Raw genomic sequence first — 20,483 nt, forward strand, 5'->3', positions numbered from 1 at the left:
AAGAAAAAATAATTGTGCTGAAAGTTATTTGAATAGAGGGGACTGTGAAGTGTCCCAAATCAGCAAATGTTGCTTCGGTGCCTGTGATAGTAACAACAATGTTACCTAGTGAGATCCATCCTTGCTGCCCATTTCTTTGAAAATACTTGACTATCCAGTAGAGATTGAATGCTCGAAAGATGCTCTCATCATGCTTGAAGATGTTGAAGATGCCAATGCCGCCAATAAAGAAAAACCAGACAAGGATACAAGGGGAAAAGGAGAACGCTGCCTTCTCACAGTTAAAGCGTAGTAGGCTAAAGAGAATTATTAGAATGGCAATAGAGATAAGGGCAACATATTCTTCATGTAACCGTCCTTTTGGAAGCTTTCTGAAGGGAAGCTCATCATATGCACAGGAGAGCTTTGGTTTGGTGGGAAAGTCAGACATCGAGGAGGCTGAGGTGAAGGCTTGCACTGCCTCAATGACCGCCACACTGGCTACTAGCTGTGGCTCAGGGGGCTTACTGGGTTCAGTGACAGTAGAAACATTGGAGGAGAATGTATCTTTAGGCAGAGATTGAATAGAGACCCCATAACAAGGCATAGACTTGGTAGCGTCCAACCACTATATCAAATCTTCGTCCGACTCGTGAGGTGGAGTAGGACCACAACAAAATCCAAGTTAAAGGTGAAGTCTTCTACCTGCACAGGCACCTTGTCCACTATGCTTATTGGGCAGACTGTCCTCTGGTCGGCCAATGTAACTGTGAAGGGAGCAGGGCGGGTAGGCTGTAGACCTAAAGCTAACATAGTGAACTCGGGCATCAGGTTGATTCCAAATCCACCATTCACTATCACTCGTGAGAATTGCCGCCCCAAGACGGACACGGTGAGACAAGGGCTTCTATTATCAGTGAGGGGAGCAGCAGGATGGGATAGCATAAAGGACTCTGATGGTTGCACTGGGAGGTGCCCGCCACTAGGACCTGCTCCGGGGTAAAGTGACTGAATAACTGCAAGGGTGTCACTTCTAAAACTCGCATCTAGCCGCAGCATGTCATAGAGCGACACTTGTTGGAAGGTGTTCTTCAAGGTTGTCTCTGCTATAAGCTTTTCTTTTTCTACCAATGGTTTCTCTGGTACCTTGATCTTCAATAGATCGACAACTGCTTCCAAGAAAGCTTCGTCAATATCGGAGAGTAAAGATTTGGATCCTCGCTTGGCATTGGGGATGGCTTGTCAACTGTTGAAAGCGGGGTATCCACTGGTGTGAGAATGTGTGGGGGAGTTGAACTTGCTGGAATGTGGCTCTCTGGGCCCGAGTGAGGACGCCCTCTGGCTCCTCTACTAACTGCAGCTTATCTTGAGGGGTAACCACATGGGTAAAAGAGGGCAGCTGAGGGATGGTGCTAACTGCTATCAGATTGAGCTTGGGAAAGGTAAACTCATTTTGGCTTTGACTTGGGCTTGAATCCGTGGATGCACAAAGTTTAGGGAAATCCTTACTATAGTGATCCTTCGCTTCAGGGCAATGACAGCAGGGAGGAGACCCTTCTAGCAAGGGGCATTTGCTTTGGTAGTGTCCATATTTCCCGCATCTGTAGCACAAAGTGGGTCGATTCAATGGGCGAGTCGAAAGGCGAGGTGGTCCTTGCTCCTAGTGCATGGAGTTGGAGGTGGAGGCATAGAATCTTTGAGGGAATGAGGGAGCATGGGCATGATAAAAGCTCTGAGAGGGAAAACTACTCTGCATACCTTGCATAGGAGGGGCCGCATCTGTAGCACAAAATGGGCCGATTCAATGGGCGAGTTGAAAGGCGAGGTGGTCCTTGCTCCTGGTGCATGGAGTTGGAGGTGGAGGCGTAGAAGCTTTGAGGGGATGAGGGAGCATGGACATGATAAAAGCTCTGAGAGGGAAAACTACTCTGCATACCTTGCATAGGAGGGGCCGTTAGCAAAGGTGGCATGTGGTTTGGATGGCCATAGGGGCAACCATGTTGGATGCAAGTGTTGGCCCTTGTTGAAGAGTAGGACCAAGACTTTGCTATTTGTCGCAATCCCTTGAGGTAGTAGCAATCCTTGTCCTCATGTCCAGACTTTTCACAAAAGTGGCGATAAGCCCGAAGGGGCCATTCATGTGGAGGGTGCCCTGGCGAACGGCATAAGATACACCAGACCACAGCCTTAGACTCTTGCTGAGTCCGGAGCTCTTCTAGCTCGCGCTTGATCTGGTCCAGGGCCTCTTGATGAGGGGGCTTCTCCTGTCGAAGAGAGAATGATCTCTCCCCTTGAAGAGCTCGTTGTAACTTCAGGGCTTCGAGTTCCCTGCATAAAGAAGTTAAAGGATCAGAAGGACTTTCCAAAAAAACTGAGGGGGTCTCTACTTGAGGGGAGTCGGTGAACAGCTTCCTAGCTCCTTCTATCCTAGTAGCAGCCGCAACAAACTCCTCCAAAGTGGCGTCAGGTCAGAGACTCTCTCGGAGTTATTGTCATGCAGTAACCAGAAGCCCACCCAAGCTTGGGGCACGAAGACCTATAACTTTTTGAACACTGGTCCAGACACCACTAGACCAATGCGAGTGAATAGACCACTGAGTGACTGGACCACTTAGCTAGACATGAACGAGAGAGGACTACCAAGCCGAGAGACTACTAGTCCAGGACGAGAGACGAGACCAGCAGGTCTAGAACTAAGCAGGTCAAGGTGAAACTAGACTAGACCAAGCTGAAGCAGCCCAACCCAGTCGAAACCAAACCAACAGACCAATACAGAGAGTTTAAACCGAGTAGCTCCTCGACTTGACCTTCCACGGAGTGAGACTTCAAATGAGGTCCCACCGGGCGTGCCAAAAATGAGAGCACCTGTAACAGAGTTAATGTGTCGTGCTCTCTATAGTGGGTGCTCCTCAGTGCAATGTGCGTGAGATCTCACTCCATAGAATGAAAACACAGCAGACAATGAATAACAAAGCAACAACAGAAAGACTCAGCAATGGAGCCTTAATAGCATGAACATCGACTAACTCCAAGAAACCAATACAGACTCTGGCATGGCAGCACGCTCAGCTCCAGCCCAAAACTCATGGGTACAATGGGGGTGTCGAGGCTCAAACTGTGCAGGGATGGTGAAGATGTGTTGTGCGTGAACTCCTGATGCTAGCCTCTAAACAAACGACCACACAAAGTAGATAATGATCATCGTCGAACCACTAGAACCAGCCACACATATGTATCTCCTAAAGAGCCACCAACGGATAGCAGATATCCCAAACCAGCTAAGCCTATCTCCAAAATTAGGTGGTGGTGATCTGGCCACGGCGTCCATTACACCACCATCCGTACCACTTGCCACGTGTCACTGCCTAGGTGAGAGTCCGTCCAGTGTGAACTCCAGCCCAACTGAAACTAACTGCTTGTCCTGCGCCAGTGACACTATAGCCCTGCTACACTCCCCAATGCCTGATTGTGTCTGTTCTTATCTGGTGGCCATTGTGTCTTTCTGATTCTAAAGCCCTTCGCTGATAATGAATTATGCCAGCTGTTTGGACTCTCAATTGCCAAGAGCCCCTCATATAGTGTAACTTCGACTCGGAGGTTGTGTGAAGTTGCTTAGATAAACGGATAAAAAAGGAATTTTTTCAGTTACTATCCCTTGATAAGGGCAGCTTTTAGGTTAAATGTTCCAAATTTTTGACTCAAGGCAAGTCTAAGAATTTTTTGAGGAGGTTGTGTGACGTTGCTTAGATATACGGATACAGGAGGGAATTTTTTCAGTTATTATTATCCCTTGATAAGGGCAGCTTTTAGGTTAAATGCTGCCAATTCTTGGCTCAAGACAAGTCTAAGAATGTTTCCTCCTTAGAGACTCTATGCACTTGATTTTACTGCATGCTTATTTATGTTGTGAAATTGAGTGAATGGCCTGTAGGTATCAGCGAAGCACCCAGACTATTAACACGAAAAATTCTACAATGGCCTTTTTTTTTGCTTGTTTGGATAGTCTTGGAAAAAACAATAAGTGTCTTTTGAAATGGTTTCCCTTTCCCTGTTGAGAGAATTGTACAGTTTTATGGCCAGCACAAGAAAAAGACCAGAATCTAAAAAACTACTGAATTGTTTTTTTTTTAACATGGGCCATTTGATGCTTACTTAGAAAGCATATTTGTACACTAATCAAACTCTTGACATGCAGCATTTCGAGCTCTCATATGTTCAAAGAACATTTTCTAGATGCTGCTATAAGAATTCTCCAGGTTAGATTCTGGTCCTTGAAATTCTTTTTGCAAGTAGTCTTTCAAGTGGAATACCCTTCTTTGCACGCATAATTTACAATAATTACATGAACCTTTCTTCTATAGCAGCTATATCAAGAAAACAATGAGAAATTATAAACACCGATTTAATTAAGAATCGTTGTATCACAGACAGCATTTTTTACCATCTCTAAGGCACAGCTCTATGAATGTAGCATGACCGCCTGTGAAGAGTGTAGAATGCCAGACCCCATCTTTGACTAGTTGGCTTCTGGGTTTTTAGAAGAATACTAGAAATTCTTGATGGTCGATTACTTCTTCATAGACACTTTTCTTGGCATCCACGAGATGCTTGGGCTAATAACTCATTACGTTTCAAAAGTTTGCATCGGAAGCAAAATTTTCAATAAAACAGGTTCCTGGTATTGATAATGCTGATGGTCACATCACATGGCATTATGCACCTCCCAAGTGATTTATTTTACATTCCTCATACAGGCCACCTTGATATCTACATAGCCCTCACATTGTGACTCCTCTTTTGTACATCCCATGGGTGATAGGCCATTGAGCATCTCCAGAAGTCTCTTTTGTACACAGTATACAGTCACTTTTCCAGTCCCCCCCCCCCCCCCCCCCTTTTTTTTAAGATGCTGATGGACGTTATAGACAATTTCCTATTGCCAAGTGTCACTTTGTCTTGGGCAAATCGTTATCAATTGGTTCACCGTTTGTTATAAACTTTGTGATATGGTCTTACCATTTATCTGAAATAACTCCTCTTGATTCTCACAAGAGGATGGCTGTCACAAATTGATGATGTGGCAGTTTTGCCCGTACAGAATGCTGACATGGCAACAGACTGTACAGACAGTGACCTGGCAGACAGACCGTATGGACGCTGATGTGGTAGGCAGAATGTACAGAATCCGGATTTTGCGCTGGCTGGTGACGTGGCAGCCTGTACGGAACTTCCGCTTTTTGTGCTAACTGCTGATGTGGTAGAACTGTACGGAAATTCTGCTTTTTGCGCTGCTGATATTTATGGCAGATTTTTGACCAACTGCTTTTGGGATAAATGCTTTTGAGTTTATGGCTTTTGGGGCTCTGCTTTTGGCATTCCTTGTAAGTTTATAAGGAGCCCAAGGGCTTCACTTTTGGCATTCCTTGTAAGTTTATAAGTGAGCCCAAGGGCCTCACTTCTCAGGGCATCTAGACGCAGAGTCTGAGAGCTGAGGACTTGCAGGAATTGTACTTTTCTCAAAGATTAATATAAAAAGAAATACCGAAAGGGGCGCCAGTCTTTGGGGCCAATCTCTCTTGGCACGGAACTACGCCAGGCCATGTCGACTCAATAAATAGTGAAGTGTTTCAAGTGAATCTCTCGTGTCGTGACGGAACTTAGCCTTGGGGTGTCCGAGTTTGTTACAGTGGTATCAGAGCCATGCCAATTTCTCTTCTACCAAGAAATCCGATCCTTCTTCTCGTGGATCCAAAGAGAATCAGACGACTCCATCTCCCACCCCTGAGGCGGGAGGCAATACGGGAAATTCAAGCGACTTAGCAGAGAATGAGTACGGGCCACCTCGACCCTCGCACTATGAACTCATGGAGATGCAAAGTTGATAGCTGGTTGACGAGTGCACAAAGCAGATGCTTCAATTTTACCAAGGATCCCCAGTATGCAAAATTTTTGACCCAGCAGTCGATGGCTGAATTGCATACCCAGTGACAGAAAGCCATCGAGACACCAATCAAACCGGCAATCAAGAAACCTCCTACTCCGAGGCTGTTCACTAAAGAAGAACTCCATGATGTGGTCCAGACCCAAAACAATCAGCTTCTGGACACGAAGAAGCCATCAAAGAAGCACAATAAGGAGACTGACTACCCTGGTTACGTGGGCCGTCAATCTTCTTTTGCAACTGCACAAAAACAGAAGAAGCATGTGCGCGTCGAAGGACTACCTAGTTCTTCTTCCTCTTCTTCCGACACTTCTTCTAGCTCTTCCTCTTCCAACTCGAGCGAGGAGGATAGAAAGGGCAAGCGAAGCAAGAAACAAAGTTTTGGAAAGAACAAGAAAAAGGCAAAGATCAGATTCCGACCAGTTTCTTTTTCAGAGCCAAGTAGTATGATTTCCTCAAAGATAAGAACAAAGAAGACAAAGGAATTTTAAGAGGGTGGACACTCAGTGAAATTTGAATCCTTTTCTGGATTCCGAGATGCTCCGAAGGCTTTGGCTTTCATTCAGCAGTATAACCTTCTCCGAAGGGCATTACTTAGAACACTCCAAGATCAGGAGGGTAGCATCGTTTTTAAAGGGAAATGCACGAACATGGTGGTCCACTCTTCTTCTGAGGAAAGAAGTTGTAAGGTGCAGCAGAATGAATGTTGAACTTTGCTCAAGATGAGTGCTCCGAACTGTGCTCAAGGGTTCCTTTTACTTACGGAAGGGAGAGCCTTCCGTTCCTTTAGTGAGAGAGTGCAATGATCACAAACAAAGTGGATAAACACTGTGAATGAAGGTACATGAGACTGAGACATAGAGAGAAGAGAATACGGCACCAGAATGTTGTCAAACCCTCCTCCAAAGGCCCCACTCTCTATGGCGAGAGCGGTCTACTTATGATTGCACAAATCTCTACAAAGCTTGGACTTGCCGACGATGTCGACGACGATGAGAACGATGACGAGACGGGCTGAAATTTGAAAATGCTAATGGCTGAAATCTGCAGATCTTCTATCTGCTGAATTTTGACTCTATGTCGATGACGATGATGCGACGACGACGCGCTGAAAACGCAGATGCTGAAATCTGCGTTTTCCGGGCTGAATCTGCAAACTACGCTGGATCTGACCGTGCGGCGAGGATCTGCTGCGGGAAGGTGAGATCTGCAAGGTTCGGGACTTGTTCTGCGATGTCCAAGTGCTGAAAATTGAAAACGCTGGTGCTTGTGTTGGTTCCGTCGCGATAGATCTGTAAATCGCTGAAATGCCTGGTAGATGCAAAAACGCTAGGGCTGAAAATGGTCCTGCTACGGTGAATCTGCTAACGCTGGGGATTCTGCTTCTTGCTATCGCTAGGAATCTGTAAGATCCAAAAACGTTGGCTACTCTAGTCCAAAACGCTAGGTTTATGCTGTGGAGCAAAAACACTAGGCCTCTTGGGGGTTCTGCTGAGAAGTTGTCTGTTGAGGAAGGTGCTCTTGCTGCCTCTTTTGCCAAAAAGTGCTAACTCTGATTTGCTTTTATATTGTCTTAGCAAAATTGCCCTACCTAGTTCCCAACAAAAGTCACTTAATAAATAAGTGAAAAATGTCAAAAATACGGAAAATGGGTTTAATGCACTGGAAAATTCCCCTGATGGATTTTGACGGATTCTGATGGGAATGCTGATGATCATGCTGTGTGCAACCGGAGGATATGCATCTAATTTAAGTGACTGGTCGTGCACGGTCTGCGAACAGACTCACAAAAGTGCCAAATCACTTCCTATTCTAGACTGACTGAACTCTAGTTGTGCTGTAGTTTGTCCACAGACACATAGGGTTGGATGTGTCACGTTACATCTCCTCCTTTTCAAAGTGAGGTACTGGTACCGAACTGTATGGCGTCGAGGGAGATCGCCAACAGGGTCTAGAATCCTGGGAAGGACTCATCGTTGGCCCACTGTGATGTGTGGGTCGTGCGGTACTTGAATTTCATAAATGTCTGCAATGCTTGCTTCTTTGGGCCGCACCGAAAGCGACACAAAATCGTTTGTGGATCCTTCAATGCTTCAACTTCGTCTAGAGTCATGCTTCTTCCTTCTTCAAGAATCTCCATGGCTGAAAATTCCTGAAACCACTTCCAACACAAAAAATCATGAATATACCTATTCCATGTAAAGTGATTGGAAAAATCCTTGTCTTCCTCAAAGACTATGCATGCAATGTAGATGAACAAAGAGACGGAGTGCCAAACTGTTCACCACACACACGCAAACAATGAGATCGAATCATGTCTTTCTGATCTAAAGTAATCAACTGTTCACAACGGAAATGCCCATGCTTGGTGCTCATTCTTTCTTGTGCTCTTTCTATAACTGTGTCGTGCCAAGGAAGAGACATGGAATGTGACTTTCTGGAATGCATACTTTTCAGCTTTTCATGAGAAATCCGCATACATCCGTGCTCATTCATGAGCGAATCGTGCTCATCGTACAATATGTCATGCCTAGGAAAAGGGGTCACATAAAGACGTTGACTAAAATACAGGAAATGATCACGAATGGAACACTCAAACAATGCGTGCTGACTAATCATACGAACACATAGTACTTCCTGTAAGGGTTCTTTGGACCTAGGCTCGAGAGCCAAGATCGGTTTGCCTGTTTGATCAAATCTTCTTGTGGGGGTTCTGTGGACCTCGACTCGAGAGCCAAGATCGATTCTTCATGATTGAACAAATCTGTAATGAGGTTAGCTTCACTAGAAAAAGTATCAACTAAACCATCATCCTTGTGAACAATCACATCGTGATCATACAAATCATCATGCTCGTGAGAAATCACATCTTGATCATGCAAATCATCATGCTTGTGAGAAATCACATCTTGATCATCATGCTCATCATTATCATTCAATTCATCATGCTTATCATCATGCAAATCCTGTGTGTCATGCTTTGGAAAAGAAGAGACTCATAGAATCTCCTTTTCCCGAATCTCTTGCATCTCTGCGTGCACTTGAGAAAAGAGTGGCAACATTTCTTGCATTCTTGCTTTGTTCTCGCGATCAAATTTTGCTAGTCTTTCTTTGTTCTCGCGCTCGTGCTCACGCTCTATGGCTTCCATTTTTGTGTCGTATTCACGATCTATGGCTGCCATACTTTCTACATAGGCCTTTCTTTCTGCTTCGCGTTCGAACTTGTTGTCCATAAACAACTGCGTCAACTCCTTCATAGGAGTTAGCGCAATCCTTGGCGTAGATGGGGAAGGGAAGGGGTCGGAAAAACCTCCTGGTGGGGAAAATTCTTCTTCACCTCTCTCATGCTCATCACCTCCAAGCAAAGTATCCATTCCGCTTCGAGTGATGACCATTCTCAAGTCGTGGGTTCTTGTAGGTTCTTAAGTACACGAGGAACTTGGGTTCTAACTTCTTGGGGGTTGTTGGTTCTTGGGGTTATTGAGGTTCTTGAGGTTCTTGCGCTTCTTCTTTTGCTTGCAATCTGTGTTAGAGAAGGATCTTCTCTTCACCCAAGTTCTGCTCTTTTCCGCGGGCACACCCCTTCGCGGCCTTGCGCTCACACCAAGGTTGCTTTTTCCCACCTCACGTCGATTGACCGGCCGCTAAGTGCACGGTCCGCTCTCAATGAGTGAAAAGAGGCACAAGGGGAGGCTAGACAAGCCCTTCTTTCTTGGGTTTCCTGTCACTCTTCAAAAACACGATTAGGAATCGACACGCCCAAGAGGACTTGGGTTACATGCGACCGCAACAAGCAAAAAAAATTATGTCATTCTTGTGGTTCTTTCCTTGAGTGATACAGAACATTGCCAAAACTCTGAAAACAATGTAAGGTGCAGCGGAATGAATGTTGAACTTTGCTCAAGATGAGTGCTCCGAACTGTGCTCAAGGGTTCCTTTTACTTACGGAAGGGAGAGCCTTCCGTCCCTTTAGTGAGAGAGTGCAATGATCACAAACAAAGTGGATAAACACTGCGAATGAAGGTACATGAGACTGATAGATAGAGAGAAGAGAATACAACACCAGAATGTTGTCAAACCCTCCTCTGAAGGCCCCACTCTCTATGGCGAGAGCAGTCTACTTATGATTGCACAAATCTCTACAAAGCTTGGACTTGCCGATGATGTCGACGATGATGAGGACGACGACGAGACGGGCTGAAATCTGAAAATGCTAATGGCTGAAATCTGCAAACCTTCTATCTGCTGAATTTTGACTCTATGTCGATGACGATGATGCGACGACTACGCGCTGAAAACGCAGATGCTGAAATCTGCGTTTTCCGGGCTGAATCTGCAAACTACGCTGGATCTGACCGTGCGGCGAGGATCTGCTGTGGGAAGGTGAGATCTGCGAGGTTCGGGACTTGTTCTGCGATGTCTAAGTGCTAAAAACTGAAAATGCTGGTGCTTGTGTTGGTTCCGTCTCGGTAGATCTGCAAATCGCTGAAATGCCTAGCAGATGCAAAAACGCTAGGGCTGAAAATGGTCCTGCTATGGTGAATCTGCTAACGCTGGGGCTTCTGCTTCTTGCTATCGCCAGGAATCTGCAAGATCCAAAAACGTTGGTTGATCTGGTCCAAAACGCTAGGTTTATGCTGTGGAGTAAAAACGCTAGGCCTCTTGGGGGTTCTGCTGAGAAGTTGCCTGTTGAGCAAGTGCTCCTGCTGCCTCTTCTGCCAGAAAGTGCTAACTTTGGTTTGCTTTTATATTGCCCTACCTAGTTCCCAACAAAAGTCACTTAATAAATAAGTAAAAAATGTCAAAAATAGGGAAAATGGGTTTAATGTGCTGGAAATTCCCCTGATGGATTCTGATGGATTCTGATGGGAATGTTGATGATCACGATGTGTGCAACCGGAGGATATGCATCTAATCTAAGTGACTGGTCGTGCACGGTCTGCGAACAGACTCACAAAAGTGCCAGATCACTTCCTATTCTAGACTGACTGAACCCTGGTTATGCTGTGGCTTGTCGACGGACACATAGGGTTGGATGTGTCACGTGACAAAAGCTCTGACCAAGTGGTTGAAGTTCAAACGGCTCTTTATTTCTTCTTGGTTGACCCAGGAGTACGAACGAGATGTGAGGACCGCTTAGAACCATCGTCGGATGACCAAGGGTGACACTTTGGATGCCTATTGTGAAAGGTTTTGGGATTCATTTCTACCGACCTCCTCGTTTAAGAAGGTCACTTTCAAAGAACAAATTGAGTGGTTTTGCTGCAGAGGTCCGAGATTACTACCTTGATGAGTGAGGACCTTGAACAAAAGTCTGAGTCCATACAACAACTAATGGGACATGCTAAACGGGGATTCTCGATACATTCGGGTAACTTGACCTACCCCACTGATGAAGGTTTGACTCAGAGGACTAGACAGACCTCGAAAAACGACAATAGAAAGAAGAAGAACTCCCAAAGAAAGAAGGATGCACAACCCCGTTTGACTACGGAACAGAGAGCCAACTATCTCAAAGAGGGAAAGTGTTTTGGTTGCGGGGAACAAGGGCACATCTCTACAAGGTGCCCCAATAAGGCACAACGAGGAAAGATTGAAGACAGGCCTGAAGTTCTAGAGCAGCAGAAGAACGTGGCAGAAAACGCAAGATGAAAGCAAGACTGGTATCGGATTGCATGGGAACCGACCCAAGCCAGATGTATGAAAGTACTGAACTTTGCCGCGCATGGGGCAAAGCAAAAGATCAGGAAGCCCTCATCTTCTTTGATAGAGGAGCCAAGGCCAACTTCATTCACCTCAATTGGCAGCTCGACTCAAGATTACGCCCGACACGATGGGGCCACCGGCGGAGGCAGTTCTAGCAGCGCCCAGACGAAATGTAGCAATTACACCTATCATTGGCAAACTTCGTTTGCATTGTCACGGGTATTTAGGACACGAGGACTTTTACATCATGCCTTTGGAAGGGTATGACGTCCTCCTAGGAATCCCTTGGTACCATAAGAACAACGTCGTGATCGACTATCGGGCCAAGAAAGCAACCTCGACCAATGAGAACGGTAGGAAAAGTGTACTTGATGTAAAATTGAAAGGGGAGTCCGTCTCTATTGTATCGACTTCGGCCATTTCAAAATTAAGGAAATTCAGTCTTTTTGGTTATTCGATCTATTTGAAAGAATTGAATGATGAACAACAATCGAACGTGTCTAAATTGGACAAAGAACGACAAGAATTTCTTCACACATGCTGACTGTTTCTCAGAAGGCCTGCCATGCGAGTTACCTCCATCTCGTCTTGAGGACCACACTATTGATGTGATCCTTGGAACCACACCACCCCGTGTTAGCCGAGCCCAGAATGAAGAAATCATGAATCAACTGAAAGACCTTAAAAAGGGTCTCATCCAGCCTAGTACTTCACCTTACTGTTCTCCGGTTTTATTGGTACTAAAAAAGACGGATCTCTAAGAATGTGTATTGACTATAGAGATCTCAATAAAATCACCATCAAGGACAGATTCCCCCCAATTCCAAGGATCGATGATATTCTTGAAAGACTTCAGGGATCCTCTTGTTTCAACAGGATTGATTTGAAAAACAAATATCATCATATCAGAATGGCTTCGGGAGATTTCTACAAGACAGCCTTTCGGACAAGCTTTGGTTTATACGAATTCTCGGTGATGCCTTTTGGACTTACCAATGCTCTAGCAACTGTCGACCGAATGATGGATAGGATTTTCCGAGAGCATCGATCTTTTGTGGACACTTCTTTGATGATATTAGAGTTTTCTCCAAGGATGAAGCAGAGCATCGATACCATCTGCCTACAAGTCTTTCAGGCATTGCGCGATCACAGATTGGTTATTAATGCCAAAAAAAGCGAGTTTTTCTTGTCGGAGATACATTTCCTGGGACACATCGTCTCAGCAACAGGAGTACAGATGGACCCGGCCAAAATTGAGACTATCCGCAATTGGCCTGACTTGAAGAATATAGCGTTGGCTTTGCCAGACCTGCAAAAGCTATTCGAAGTTTATTGTGACGCTTGTAGTCGTAGTCTGGGAGCGGTCTTGATGCAAGAAGGCCATGTCATTGCTCATGAAAGCAAAATGTTTTCAAGGCTAGAATTGGTAGCACAGATTTATGAGAAAGAGCTATTGGCAGTGATCCATGCTCTTACACAGTGGCGACATTATCTATTCAGATCTGATTTCACGGTCTTTACTGATCATCAAAGTCTACGTTACTTCTTGTCACAGAAGCAGCTTTCGGAAAAGCAAATGAGGTGGGCTAACATCTTGTCACAATTTCACTTCCAAATTGTCCATGTTCAGGGACAGAAAAACTTAGTGGCACATGCATTGTCTCGGAAGCCCCTCGTTTTGGCTATTTTCGTGATACATCACAGAAGCTTCAAGGATATGGTTGACCAGTACGCCACCAATCCGGACTTTACCGATGTTTTTACTCGGATACAGAATGGGGAGATAGTAACAAGATATTCCATATAGGATGGCTACTTGATGAAGAAAACAATGTTGTCTGTTACACAACCTTTGAGGGAAAAGGATTTGACAGAGTGCTAGTGTCGACCATTTATGGGTCACCGCGGCATCGACACCACCTTGAAGGGGGTGGAGCGTTATTTCTTTTGGCCGAGACTCAAGAAGGATGTGGACGACTTTGTTCGCAATTGTTTAGTATGCCAAAAGGTCAAGTTTGACACGTATAAGGCACAAGGATTACTACAACCTTTACCCATTCCCACCCGCCCCTGGGAAAGTATTGCAATGGATTTCATTTTTTATCTCCCAAAGACACAGAGTGGACACGATGGCATTTGGATTGTTATCGACAGATTTAGCAAGCAAGCTCACTTCATTCCAGTGAAGAAAGCTGTTCGTTGCACAGATACTTCGGTTACATGGCAGGCCTGAGACAATCGTCTCCGACAGAGATCCTTGATTCACGAGTTTGTTTTGGAGGGGCTTGTTTGAGTGCAATAACTGAAAGACGAAATGATTGCATCATTTCGATCTCATAAATCTCTATAGACATGCGCAATGAGGATTAGTTAATCCGACATCAGTGAGGTCCGAGATGGATCTAGATGCAGTTACTAAATACGTTGCTTGCAGTCATGGTCTGAGATTTGAAATAAATTTTTCTGTGTTTGATTTGTCATGTGATGTCCTTTGATGTCATGTGCAGTGATGTGAGAGTCGTCTTTGTACAAGTGCTAGATGTGCCGTGTCTAGTGCGTCGGTACTTACAGTCGGTATCTGCTAAAATGGTTTATGACCTTTGTTTGTTTTGCAGGCGTAATCGAGGGCGATTACAATTCTTTCAAGAGGGGGGTATGTCACAAATTGATGACGTGGCAGTTTTGCCCGAACAGATTGTTGACGTGGCGGAAGACTGTACGAACAGTGACGTGGCAAATAGACCGTACAGACGCTGACGTAGCGGGCAAAACGTACAGAACCCGGATTTTGCGCTGGCTTGTGACGTGGTAGCCTGTACGGAACTTTCGCTTTTTGTGCTAACTGCTGACGTGGCAAAACTATACGGAAATTCCACTTTTTGCGCTGCTGATTTTTTATGGCAGATTTTTGACCAACTACTTTTGGGATTGATGCTTTTGAGTTTATGGCTTTTGGGGCTCTGCTTTTGGTATCCCTTGTAAGTTTATAAGGAGCCCAAGGGCCTCACTTCTCAGGGCATCTTCTGGATGCAGAGTCTGAGAGCTGAGGACCCACGGGAGTTGTACTTTGCTCAAAGATTAATACAAAAAGAAATACCGAAAGGGGCACCAGTCTTTGGGGCCAATCTCTCTTGGCACGGAACTACGCCGGGCCGTGTTGACTCAATATATTGTGAAGTGTTTTGAGTGAATCTCTCTTGTGTCACGAAAGAACTTAGACTTGGGGTGTCCAAGTTTGTTACAATGGCTTATTGGCATCTACGTGGTCTTCCTTTTCCTCAGAGCAAGGCTCAACATATTGATCTTGAGCTACACCAAGAAGTGCTCTAAACACAAGAGTTGGATGCGTGTGTCAATGTTGTGGGCCTCCAGCAGAGACCCATAGTCAGCTAGCTACATTGCTCCTCCTCTCACGAGCCGAAGATGTGGCAGTCTTGTACAGACGCCGAGGCAGTACGCACTACGGAGACGAGGGCTGTACAGCTACATGCTTATGTGGCAGGCTATACGGACTGATGATGCGGCAACTGCAGGGACATCATAACTGTACGGATGCTGGGTCGATCACATGGCTTTTTGTCTATGAGTCACATGGGCTAAGTCAGCCGTTGCTTTTGTTGTATTGAGTTGTTTTCGGCCATACATTTGGAGTTGCTTTAAACTAAGAGCTATATAATCACGTTGTAATCTGATCCTGAGAATGGTCTCTCCGAGCAGTTGTACGCTGTGATTGCTTGACACAATATCAAGAGAAACTGCCATTTACAAGAGCAACTCTGCCTCTTATGTTCCCCTTTTCCAATCCACTCTTTTGTAATGTTTGACAGTTTTCAGTTGTCTTTGAAGTATACCTTGATTACTCACCAACGGGTGGGTGGTGCTGACCAGTCTCCATTGTATCAGAGCTCAGCACTTCTCTTGTTCTTACAAGAGGAGCGATCACTTCAAGATGGAGTTTGGACCAAATCAGACGACCATAGAAGGAACTTCAGGAGGATCCCAAAAGCATGAAACGAAGATATTCCTACTTCAAATTCTATGGATCGGAAGTATCCTGTCTACCTGGGACGAGAATTACAATCTCCTATCAACTCAGAAGAGTACGCTCAGTTCATGAAATACTACCGTGGAAAACAATCGGTTCTTCTCAGCAGACGGTTCTTCCACCCCTTTCCCTTCCACCTCTTCCACCAATTAGGCCTATTTTTAGTGGCTTTTTGACTTCCACATTCCCATTCTTCCACCACCAATCCCTATATCTCCTCTTTCACAGCATTGCTTGCTTATAGGAGGAGTTTTTTGTACCATAGCTTCCTTTGAGATTTCACAACCACCTGCTTCTAATGTTTGTACATGTATACCACCACCAAACTACCTCTTTTCTGGCACCTATCCTCTCTTGTATCCAGAGTTTTATCTCTTTTAAGGGTGCCTAGCTTAGGGGCCAATCATCTCCAAGAACAACTCCACCCTTCACGTGTTTCTTTGCGGATTCTCTCTTTTACAGTGTTTGATAGCCTTCAATTGCATTCCAAGTCCGTAAGGTTGGTGTTTACCCTCGTCTTTGACCATCTTCTCCTTCTTCCTTATAGTTGCCCTCTCTCAGAGAGCTTTTCTCCCTGGGATTTTCAGTCCTTCTGGATGTCTCTTGCAATCTAAGGTCATTATAGGGGCTGACATTCATAGTCCAATGAACCTTCATAAGTTGGTATCTTACCAAACAGAGATGTGAGCACAAGATCAAATGGTATGTACTGTACGTACAGGACCGTACAAGATTAAAAGATACGTATTGAATCGAAAGTACAACTCAAATCCAACATTACAAATACTGGACCCAACCTTGCCTCTTAATACATAGGAGATCTGCTAGGGACCTTTGCTTCGACAATCCTTGGGAGCTATGAGCAAGGGTTGTTGTTGTTGTTTTGCAAACCTTCATTGTAATTTTCTTTCCATCTCTTACAGTGAGGCATGTGCCCTTGAGTTGTATTTAGCAAAACTCGATGATTCTTGGTGAAAAGAATGTGAACTTGAGGGTCCTCTTGCAGGATGAAGTGGTAGGTGTTAGAATGCGTGCATGTGCCCTTCTTCCCCTTCTGAAAGGAATTGTCAAGCTTCCAGAAGACGCTGCATCTCTGGAACGCATCAACTTTTTGGCCACACAAAGGCTTAATGATAATGATAAGCAAGTTGGTGCTGCAGCAAAAGCTGTCTCAGATACATTGAAGCATATCAGTGTTCGTTGCTTGGGAGTTGAACCAGGAAACGAAAATTACGCGGTTCAGGTCTGTTTTTGTCTTGTTACCGGTATTTTATGTCTTTTTGTATTTGATTCCAGATTGTTCATGCTATCATCATTCCATATCTTTTATACTACCTGGCCCTTTAGGACAAGGAGAAGTCATTTATTCTTTTTTGTCACTAATCAGAAAGTTCTTTCATAGCATGAATTGCATGCAGATGGAGATTGAAGCAACAGATAAACAGCGGGAGGAGGATGAATGGAACATGCTCTGTAAAGAAGAGCAGGTACTCTTAAAGAAAATCTTGATATGAAGGGTCGACTATTAAATCTCAAAACAGCCAGGGTCTCGTTTTAGAAGTGCAATTTTTTACAAACTCACCCTTAGTTTAATGAGTATGGCATCAAAACTCAAAGAGTGTGTGACTTTGAATGGTTTGATGTGGACAGGAAGACCTTGCATGCATGAGCCGGTTTTTTCATTAAAATGTTTAATTTCATCAAAAAATTGCTGCCTGTTTCATGCAGGAAGAGCAGCGAAAGCTTGACGAGATGATTCAGAAAATGAAACTGGATGGCAATAAAAAGTTAACCTTGACATCTGGAGCAAGCCCTGCTGGGGGAGCAGCTGAGAGAGCTTCCTCAGTCGCCCCATCGAAGATGCCTGCCCTCGCAAGGTTCAAGTCGACAGTTGCATCTCTTAATCTTGGCTCTAGCAATCAATGGGGTGTGTCATCCGGTATAACGAAGCAAGGAGGGTCCAATGCGAGTACGATGGCAACGGGCATGATGCTGTCAAGATCGCCCCCGATAATGCGTGCACAAGGAGCTCCAATTTCTGCAGGATTGGCCAAGGCAATAAGCCTACAACAGGGCATAGTGACACCCTTGGCGCCGTCATCTGTGATAAGAACAATCCCTGCAAGTATTTCTATGGCAGCTCCAGCCCAAGTGAAGGCCCCTGCAGCATCATCAGCAGAGCCAACCAATGACCCACCACCAGTAAGCTCTGGCTCAAATGTTGCACCATCCAAAGGGACCCTCAGACCCAACCTTAGAACTGCAAGGAAGAGTTCATGACAAGAGCAATTGCGGTAGGAATGTGCTCTCATAAAGGGCAAACCATCTCTGGTCTGAAATGCAACCAAGGGGGTGCACTCCAGTAGCTTGAGTTGCTGTCCCAAGGAACCGTTGGAGCTATAAAATCTCTTTTAAACCATGAAAACATTGGATTTTGTAAACAAAACAGTCTAATGGTATAATTTCCAAGCTTCTACTTTCTGGCAGAAGAGGCAACAGGAACCAGACCGCCTTGCTTTTCCTCATTTTCTCCATGTTGTCTTAGTCCTTTAAGTCAGTATTTTCCTTTCTCAATGAATGTATTGTAAGGAGTTTCTTTCTTGAGAAGACAATAGGAGGAGGAGCATTTTCATTAAAATGTATAGTTTTTAGGTAAGATTAATACTTGCTTGGAGAGCTCTGAATTTCAACAAGTTGGTATTTTGCTAGTTGTAATGTGTGTATGCATGGTATGGAGATAGCTGAAGTGATTGCAAAACCATTGATTGGATCTAGTGCAATGTGGACCTAATTTATTGGTCATAAATTTTTGGCGAGTTGTCGTTCATTTATGTGTGAGCAAAATAAATTAGTTGTGTGGACCAATGAGCATTACGAAAAAGGTAAATAAATATATTGATTGTGAAATGCTTCTTGCCTTAAATGGAAATGGGAAAAATTAGTTCCTTGCAGCGGTAGTTGAGTCAATTATTATGCGCTTAATTCTTAGAATTTTGCTGCCAACGTTTTTTGCAAATAATTTGACATAATTTTGCACAACTAACAGAATTTTTGTGGTTATAGCTTGTTTGGCATTATGGTGGAAATAAGTAAAGCTTTTGCAATAAAACTTAAGCACATCATGAATTATTGTTGTAACTGCAACACATTTTCAATTACCAGGGCTAGATGCTTCCAAATTGCAATTGTTTTGGCTAAGAAAAACTAATTTATGACCCCTAGACATAATTGCAAAAAACTTGGTGTGAAGCTTCTCCTTGGCTTGCTTTACTTTGCTGTCATTTTTTTGTTGTTTCATTCAAGCCAACCATCTAAGTGTCAAAAATCTATTCTAACTGAATGCTTGTAAGTACAATTGTCATAGGAGTAGCTATAAGGTTCCTCGCAATACGAGCTTAGTTTTACTTGTCAACTAACATAGCTGATTCAAGCAAAGTACCCATTTTTTTCTTACTATCAAGATAAGTGCTTACGATAGATTCATGATTCATTCAGAAGTTGATAAGCTTAAATTGCCTCCTAACCTTGGTTGGGTATCTTTTTATGGAATAATATCTTGCATTTTTGTGCTCAGTTGGCTATGTTGCACCTTCCTTTGTTGTGGCTTGTTGGCATTGGCACAATCATCAAGCCGCATGGCCTAGATTAGTGGAATCACTAGTACCAAAAAAATGTATCAAGAGAGCCATTTAGTTTTGGTTAGAGTTAATTAAACATCATCACTTGCGGGTGTGAGCCAAGCAGGCGTCGTAGGCTCTTTAGATTGTTTGGGGGGTTGGTAAATTTCCATTAAGTATCTTTTAAATATTCACATTGTTTTGTTCCATGGTTTTTCCTTGAAAAAGTGCAAGGTTGGCAAATTCTATTTGAGCAACTCTAATCCCCATAAATCATCCCTTTATTCAGAGTTTCATTATTTGGACCACTTTTTCTAGCAATAGAATTATTTTACGTAGTTGAAATCTTTGTTTTAAATTAGACAAGAAATAGAATAATTGGTCAAGAATGGCCCAATTGTGAAATGAGTGGAAGCTTGGAATTTGATCAGATTGGAAGGAAAAATCAAGTTAGGTACTTTTGACCATACCTATTTGCAATTTGATATTTAGGGAGCATATTCAATTAGGTACTTTTGACCATACCTATTGCAATTTAATATTTAGGGAGCATATTCAATAAATGGTGCTAGATTTTTCAAATTAGTAGAGTAGTAACCAAGCATCTCTGTCGTGTCAACATTATAGAAGCAACAGGTTTTCCTCCACCACCACCACCTCCCACTAATGTTGATTAGCATAGATATGCAAGAAGAGTCGACAATATATAGAGGATCAATGTTTCGAGAGCACATGCAGTTAGTACAAACATGAACAAGATCCCTCTTCATGGTGATAAGCTCGCTTTTCTGGCTTGCTAGTTTTGTGAATCATTTTAATGGCATATGGGCTAATCCTAAGCTAAGGATTACTAGCTTTGAGTCACAATTACAAGGATGGTGCAAAATAAAATGTGGTTGTTATCTTGGCCTCTTGGGTTTGGAGGTGGTTCAAGTAAGAGGGAATTCTCATCAAAAGACCAAAAAGATAGAGCCAATTAACAAGTTTATTTCTTGATTGAAGGTATCTACAACATTCATATCCATTAGCATTTTTCCATTAGAAATCTTTGTGAAAATCTGATTGTGAGCTACTTAAATGGTTAAGACATATTTTAAGGGTGTAAGACCTAGCAAGATCTAATAAAAACACAATCACAAGCCTTATGTTCCTTAACTTGATGATAGTTCTTTCCCTTTTTTTGAGTCTAGATTTG

The 20,483-nt window shown here is 43.9% G+C and overlaps 1 protein-coding gene across 4 annotated transcripts in view; it reads left to right on the plus strand.

Moving 5' to 3' along the window:
- LOC147449099 (uncharacterized) overlaps positions 1–18,347 on the plus strand; it is a 212,664-nt gene extending 194,317 nt beyond the window's left edge. For 3 of the 4 annotated variants that reach the window (XM_086521674.1, XM_086521676.1, XM_086521675.1), the window contains 4 exons: positions 4,175–4,235; positions 16,678–16,914; positions 17,090–17,158; positions 17,400–18,347. In XM_086521674.1, the coding sequence (XP_086377800.1) occupies positions 4,175–4,235; positions 16,678–16,914; positions 17,090–17,158; positions 17,400–17,951 (919 nt within the window). In that variant the 3' untranslated portion in view covers positions 17,952–18,347. The remainder of the gene's footprint in view (positions 1–4,174; positions 4,236–16,677; positions 16,915–17,089; positions 17,159–17,399) is intronic. The other variant, XM_086521677.1, reaches the window with a different exon arrangement.
- The last annotated feature ends 2,136 nt before the right edge of the window (positions 18,348–20,483 follow it).

This window comes from Adiantum capillus-veneris, chromosome 10 (assembly GCF_014529385.1).
Source record: "Adiantum capillus-veneris isolate H3 chromosome 10, ASM1452938v2, whole genome shotgun sequence".
Classification (NCBI taxonomy): Eukaryota; Viridiplantae; Streptophyta; class Polypodiopsida; order Polypodiales; family Pteridaceae; genus Adiantum; species Adiantum capillus-veneris.